The 7,624-nt window shown below is 38.2% G+C and overlaps 1 protein-coding gene and 1 pseudogene across 1 annotated transcript in view; both read left to right on the top strand.

Annotated features, from left to right (window-relative positions):
- The window catches only part of st14a (ST14 transmembrane serine protease matriptase a), a 16,768-nt gene extending 14,206 nt beyond the window's left edge, over positions 1-2,562 (top strand). Inside the window, exons 18-19 of the mRNA XM_016237650.1 lie at positions 473-609; positions 1,611-2,562. Of these exons, the coding sequence (XP_016093136.1) occupies positions 473-609; positions 1,611-1,769 (296 nt within the window). The 3' untranslated portion in view covers positions 1,770-2,562. The remainder of the gene's footprint in view (positions 1-472; positions 610-1,610) is intronic.
- A 570-nt stretch (positions 2,563-3,132) lies between these two features.
- LOC107554967 (probable ATP-dependent RNA helicase DHX34) lies at positions 3,133-3,718 on the top strand (annotated as a pseudogene).
- Positions 3,719-7,624: the final 3,906 nt, after the last annotated feature.

Consider the following 7,624-nt stretch of genomic DNA (forward strand, 5'->3'; position numbering starts at 1 on the left):
ACCCCAATTAAACACACCTGAACCAGCTAATCAAGCTCTTATAGGCATACTAGAAACTTACCAGCAGGTGTGTTGAGGCAAGTTGGAGCTAAACTCTGCAGGACACCGGCCCTCCAGGACCGAGTTTGGGCACCCCTGCTTTATACCTTTCACAAAGCCTGACATATTTCAGCCCGAGATCAAACATTCTTATCAGTTTCACTTTGCAATAACGTTCCATTTGTTAACATTAGTTAACCGCATTAGTTAACATGACCCAACAATGAAAAATACTTCTAAAGCATTTATGAATCTTCATGTTAATAGTTAGTTGATTTTGACATTTACTAATACACTATAAAAACTAGCAATGACTAGTTGTATTCTTACTAACTAATGTTAACAAAGATTTATAAATATTGTAACTAAAACCATTCAGTAACTGTGTGTGTGTGTGTGTGTGTGTGTGTGTGTGTGTGTGTGTGTATTTCAGGCGCTGGAGCACCTGTGCTGCAGAAAGCGAATGTTCGCATCATCAACAGCACGGTGTGTGACGAACTAATGAATGGACAGATCACATCTCGCATGACGTGTGCTGGCGTTCTGTCAGGAGGAGTGGATGCTTGCCAGGTGGGTTTCATACGCCGCTTAAAAGTCTATTGATCACTGGAGCAGAAGCACACTTTAAGTGCTTTAAACATACAAGTGCTCATGATTTTTCCTTTCAAAGCATGTATATTTTTTATTTCGGCTTATTTCATTTTTTGGTTTAGTGATCAGTATTAGAGATTTTATTAAAGCAATAAGCCCCGTGAAGCCATGGTTTACAGTGAATTTATAACAGCTGAGGGGCGTTGTTACGACGCGAAGCGGAGTGCCTAAAACCCCCTTAGCTGTTATAAATTCACTGTAAACCACGGCTTTTATAAAACGGTTATTCCATATACGTAGTAAGGTTTCACAGAATAAAACAGAGCAAATAAAGTGTAATGATATTAATAAAAACATTATTCATCCACCAAACAATGTAGTTCCTCAGAATCAGTTGTGGTTGCAACAAAGTGGTTACCGAGCAACACACTGAAGTAAACAAAGGTGTGTGTTTGTAGAGTAATATACAACAGCTTCGAACGCGGCTCAGCCAATCAGAATCAAGGACCGGAACTATCCGTTTTATAATATATTTATTACAATATCAGTTTTGGTCGACATATTCACTTGTTAATGCTAATCTTCCCTATTTTTAGATTTAGATCTCTTTTGCCATGCTCTCTTAAGGTTGATCTTTAAAATCACTTATTTATTTTAATAACACTGTTGAATGTAATCTGCTCAAAATGAATATCGATTTTTCATATTGTGCATGATAGTGAGTAATTCAATTGAGGCATTTTAAAATATGTTTGTGTTTTACTTTTTGGTTGTATTTTTTTTGCAAATTTAGACAAAATAATATAGACTTTTAATATCAGTCATTTATTGTTTATTCATCATAAAATAACAATTATTATCTGCTTTTTGGTATCGGTCAGAATTTTAATTGGCATTTTATTTAACTGTTTCTCTTTATTTTTCTTTGTTCGCTCACGTTAGATTCCTCCATCTAAATAACACTCTTTTTCTTTCCTCAGGGTGATTCTGGCGGTCCTATGTCTTTTTTAACAAATGATCGTATGTTCCTGGCGGGAGTGGTGAGCTGGGGTGACGGTTGTGCTCGCAGAAACAAGCCAGGCATCTACACAAACGTGCCCAAATTCAGGGCCTGGATCAAGGAGAAGACGGGAGTATAAGTTGCTCATAGATTTTATGAACTGTTGTTTTCTCAGGTCGCAGATGTTTTAATAACGTACGTGGAATAACCCAGCATAGCCTGGCTGAAGAGTGGGATGGACTTTTGACCTGTTTTTGTCTAACAATTGTTTTATACATTTGTATATTTTAAGAGGAGAGCGGTTTGAGGGTTTTATTCTGTCTAAAGATATGTAAATAAATGTCTTATTTTCTCCTTTTAACGGTTTTATGGTTTTTAGTGCCTACATTCTTAAAGTGAAGCTTTTATTTTTTGAATGTGAATGATTTAGCTTTGTTTTCTTTGGTTCAAGGAGTGTGTCTTTCTAGTGTCACACTCACATGCTTGAATGTGAACATCTTAAATCTTTTCATGACTTTTGTGCAAAATGTATGTATGTAATGTGATTTTAAAGCTTGAGTTACACATGGAAACACTAGAAAAGAAGTCGAGTCTGGAGTGCTTCAAATTTGATTCAGGGATCACATTTAACATACAAAAAAATTAATTTAGAAACAAAAAAACATGTTTCATTCACAATTTAGCAACCTTTTACAAATAAATGTTTATCTGGTTAATACAGTGTGAAATTTGTTTAATACTTACTAAAAGAGTGCAACAAATCGATTCTAGAAGTACAAATTCCATTCATTTTCTGCCTATAGGAGATTGTTTGAAAACTTCAAATACAGACTTAGTGATTTCAGACGTTGTCAATCAATAATATACCCAGCCTGTTATTTCATTGATAATAGTGTTGAACAATGCAGTCGGTCAAGAATTACACACCTGTGAATGGACAATTATTTTGTAACTTTTTCTTCATTTTTTAAAAATCATTATTCCTTGAACTTCCAAAACTCCTGTGGTATGTGAGGTGATTGTTTTATTTTGTACAAAAGCAATCTTCTTTATAGACTTTCCGTTACTGTGAGGTCAAAAACTATATTTTTATATATATAAAAAAAGAATTAAAAAGCTTGTTTCATATCGTTTTTACTGGACACTGCTGAAAAAATAGATAAATATACTAGTGCAAGAGTGATGCAGGCTTCTTTGCACTCCACAAACCTTTTTCATCCACGTGTTGTTTTGTATTTCAATACACAGAGTGTCTGAACTTTTGCTGTAGTAAGGATTATGTATTAACACGCGGTATCCAGATCCCTTCAAGTTAACGCTCTGGTATTGCACCTTTTCAAGAAGCGTAAATATGACAAAAATGTAGCCATCAAATGTGCTTTACAATACCTGAGAAACGTCCACTATAAATATTAACAATGGTAATGTGAAATTCATTTGAAATTGGACAGTTGTGCGTTGTAAACCCGGGAGTAATTGAAAGTTTCATTTACACTAACTACATGCCTGTGAATCGTACTGTCTCTGGTTAAAGATGTCCCCATGAGTGAGAGGAGAGTCGGAGCTGGGACTGGGACGGTCCTCGGTGTCGAGCCCAGCTGGACAAGGTGTTTTTCCGCCAGCATGACTACATCCAGACGGCCAGCGCCGAGCACAAGGAGTTCTGGAGCTTTTTTGAGCATTTCCAGAGATTCAAAGCCAAGAGAGAGAGATGTCAGCCGCCAAATCCAGCAGGCGAGAATCACACAAGGGAAAAGCCAGGAAGAAGTCTGAGTCTGTGGATCTGGGGCTTCCGAAGGACTATGATGCCAGGTACAGGATCAACATCTCAGTGCGCTCCAAAGACATAGAGGAGCACCTGGGAGGATCTGAGCACAAGAGGCGCAGGGACCCCTCTGGTCCTGGCAGACAGGAGATCACAGTCTTGCCCTCTTCCGTTTCCTAGACTTCAACCAGAAGCAGACCCAGACAGCAACTGGTGTCGGCCCACATCTGGCCCGCATGGATTTCACGCAGACCAGATGTGGACAGGATCTGGGCCAACACTATGTTGCTTTCTGGGGAGCTTCAACAAGCTTTCCAAGTTGAGAAAGGAGCAGAAGAGCCTCTCTATCTTCCAGTACCGGGACAGGATAGTGGAGCTGGTGGCTGGAGACACAGGGTGTGGGAAGTCCACACAGGTGCCCCAGTATCTGCTGGCATCAGGGTTCAACCACAGCCTGCACTCAACCTCGCCGCATTGCCTGCATCTCACTGGCCAAGAGAGTCACCTTTGAGAGCCTCAACTAGATGGCTCCAAGGTACAAAGATCTTTACCATTTAGTACATTATTTTCACATTATTTAATATTTGCATTTCATTACATTAAATTTAGTCATTTAGCAGACGCTTTTATCCAAAGCGACTTACAAATGAGGACAATGGAAGCAATCAAAATCAACAAAAGAGCAATAATATGCAAGTCTCAGTTAGCTTAACGCAGTACACGTAGCAAGGTGGAGTGCGCTTTGTGGTCGATTATTTATTATTTTCCTAGTTTCTATATATTTTTTCCTATATTTTAAAGTTTAAAATAGGTGCCCCAGTATCTGCTGGCATCAGGGTTCAACCACAGCCTGCACTCAACCTCGCCGCATTGCCTGCATCTCACTGGCCAAGAGAGTCAGCTTTGAGAGCCTCAACTAGATGGCTCCAAGGTACAAAGATCTTTACCATTTAGTACATTATTTTCACATTATTTAATATTTGCATTTCATTACATTAAATTTAGTCATTTAGCAGACGCTTTTATCCAAAGCGACTTACAAATGAGGACAATGGAAGCAATCAAAATCAACAAAAGAGCAATAATATGCAAGTCTCAGTTAGCTTAACGCAGTACACGTAGCAAGGTGGAGTGCGCTTTGTGGTCGATTATTTATTATTTTCCTAGTTTCTATATATTTTTTCCTATATTTTAAAGTTTAAAAAAATATATACTAATATTTTAAATATAATATTTTATTTTAAATTGTAAGATTTTATAAGAGCCTGCTACCAACTTTTATATCATCGTCCTTCCCAAAAATGTCTGTTTTCTTCATGTTGAAACATCACTGATGTTTCTCAATAGGAAAGGTGAAAGAGATGAGTTTTGATCCAAAGGCCAAGATGCAGAGGCTGCAGGAGTTCTGGATCAGCAGGGCCAGTTCTGGACAGAGGAAGGGACGAGCAGGCAGAACTGGACCGGGGCTCTGTTACCGACTCTACTCTGAATCTGATTATGATGCTTTCGCCCCATATCCTGTTCCTGAGATCCACAGGATGGCACTAGACTCCCTCATCCTACAGGTGCCCTCTCACATTTGGGAAAACAAATCTTTGGTTTCATGAAAATTATGTAAAAAAAAAAGCTCCACCAGCTGAAGCGAGACCATGAGTTCCAGGAGAACACCAAGAGGAAAGTTCTGTGCCTGGAGGGAGACGCCCTGTCTGGGTCTGACGATGAGGGAGCAGGATCGAGCAAGAAGAGAAGAGATGATGCTGAACAGACTGTGGACATACAGGTGCCTCAGCTGATTTAGATTTTATAGCATGAAAAGAAAAGAGAGAGCTAATCTAGATTCAACAGTTTACTGTATTCAGTTCTTAAAGAGACAGTCCACCCAAAAATGAACATTCCGTCATCATTTACTCACCCTCAAATATGTTTCTTCTTTGGATGGAACATAAATAAATATATTTCGAAGTATGTTGGTAGCTAAACAGTTTTGGTTCTCGTTGACTTCCATTGAATGGAAAAAGAATAAAATGTCAATAGAAACCAAAACTATTTGAACAACATGAGGTTTGATATGAGGGTGTTTATTTTTGAGTTAACTATCCCTTCAGTTTAATATACAATAATGTTGAAAATGGAGTAAGATTTCTTTATTATTTTAAGGAATTAATTATTTTACTCAACGAGGATGCATTAAATTGGTCAAAGTGTTGGTAAAGTTAAAATACTACAAAAGATTTCTATTTTAAATAAATTCTGTTCTTTTGAACTTTCTGTTCATCAGAGAATCCTGTAAAAATGTATCGTGATTTCCACATAAAAATTATAGTTGCCCCTATTATGGATTTTTGAAAATTACCTTTCATGCAGTGTGTAACTGAATGAAAACATCCTGCAAAGTTTTAAATCTGAAAGTGCACTGTGTATAAAGTTATTGTCTCTCAAAAGAAAGAGTTACGGTGTCTGAGAAGTGCAAAGCAAATCACAATTCTGAAAACAAAAGAACAAATTACAAACGCAAATGCAAGTCTAAAAAACAAAATAACAATTCAGAAAGCACAACAACAACAACAACAAAAAGAAAAGGGAGGAAAAAAAAGTTCGGCAAAAGACGTGATCGAACCCAGTTCGATCGCATCAAAAAGCCAACGACATGCACTTATCCATTTGCGCCACTGGAGCTGATGATTTACAGCCACTTTTAACTAAATGTAAATAGACACCCCGTATTTTTTATTCCATAGTAAGGGTAATTCATACAATATATTTAAACTGAGCTACTTTAATACATCTCCGAACTTTCTACCACGACTCTGCTGTTCTTCGGCTGGTTCTTCCCTGTATACGTTGATTGACAGATGTCTCGTCCAGTCAGCGGTGAGTAATCCCAAACCAATGGCGCTGTCTCAAACTATACCTACCTCTTCCGTTTTGTCTGATTTGTCGTTGTGTTTTCTGACTTATTTTGTTTTCGAATTTGTCATTGTGTTTTCTGACTTGTTATAATGTTTTCTGAATTGTTGTTGTGTTTTCTGAATTATGTTGTTATTTAGACTTGCATTTGCGTTTGTGATTTGTTTTGCACTTCTCTGCCACCGTAAAGAGTCGACTCAGAATCACTGAAACAAGTCGTTTTTAAAACGAATCCCAAGCTATTTCATGTTGAGGTCAACATGAAACATTAGCATATTGCCCGACCACTTGTTGGTCGTTTCGCGTTTGGTCTGAATGAACATGCAAATTCATTCTTTGCCACTAGGTGCAGCTTTTGGAGCGGTAAAATGGCGGTTTCCCCGGTAATGCTGTACACAAAGCAGCACTGTGCTCACAAACGCTGCTTTATCAGGCATTACAAGCATGCAGAAATGAAAATGAGACCAATTGTAGGGTTGGGTATCGAAAACCGGTTCCATTTTAGAACCGGTTCCAAATTTCCAAGAACCGGGTATTCGATAAGACGCGTGCATTTCGATTCTGCTTAACGATTCCTGTGTTCGCATTTTAATGTGATTAAAAACGATTTAAGTGCAGGAACGGAAAGAACTTGCGCCCTGCTCGCGTGCAGCACAGACGAAGCGCAAGCGCGAGAACAGAGGTCGCGGTACGGTCTCGAACCGTTCCGTGTATTTCCACTGTAGAAAAGGTTGTTCCGGGTCGAAACTGACTTCTTTCATATTTGTCGACCAATATGCAGAAAACTACGTCAGTATATCATCATAAACACAGCCGTTTTTGTCTTACGTGAACGTAAACAGATGAGAAAGAAAATCCTGTTCGCGTGCAGCACACACGAAGCGCAAGCGCGAGAACAGAGGTCGCGGTACGGTCTCGAACCGTTCCGTGTATTTCCACTGTAGAAAAGGTTGTTCCGGGTCGAAACTGACTTCTTTCATATTTGTCGACCAATATGCAGAAAACTACGTCAGTATATCATCATAAACACAGCCGTTTTTGTCTTACGTGAACGTAAACAGATGAGAAAGAAAACACACATGTACAGTATTTTTAGATCTGCGTGCGTTCGGTGTTAAAGAGACAGCAGCCTAATAAACGTGCTGCCTGTCATTAATGTTAATCAAAGAACAAAATTAATTCATTCACTGACCTTGACTGAATATATTTAATAACTTTAATTGATTAATCTATATTTTATTTATGATACTGCTAATTGATTTGTTTGTTCACTTTAATATTTGAAATTTATGTTAATCTAGTTGTTTTTGCTGAGGTATTTT

Source organism: Sinocyclocheilus grahami, unplaced genomic scaffold (genome assembly GCF_001515645.1).
Source record: "Sinocyclocheilus grahami isolate Dianchi unplaced genomic scaffold, SAMN03320097.WGS_v1.1 scaffold521.1, whole genome shotgun sequence".
NCBI classification, from domain to species: Eukaryota; Metazoa; Chordata; class Actinopteri; order Cypriniformes; family Cyprinidae; genus Sinocyclocheilus; species Sinocyclocheilus grahami.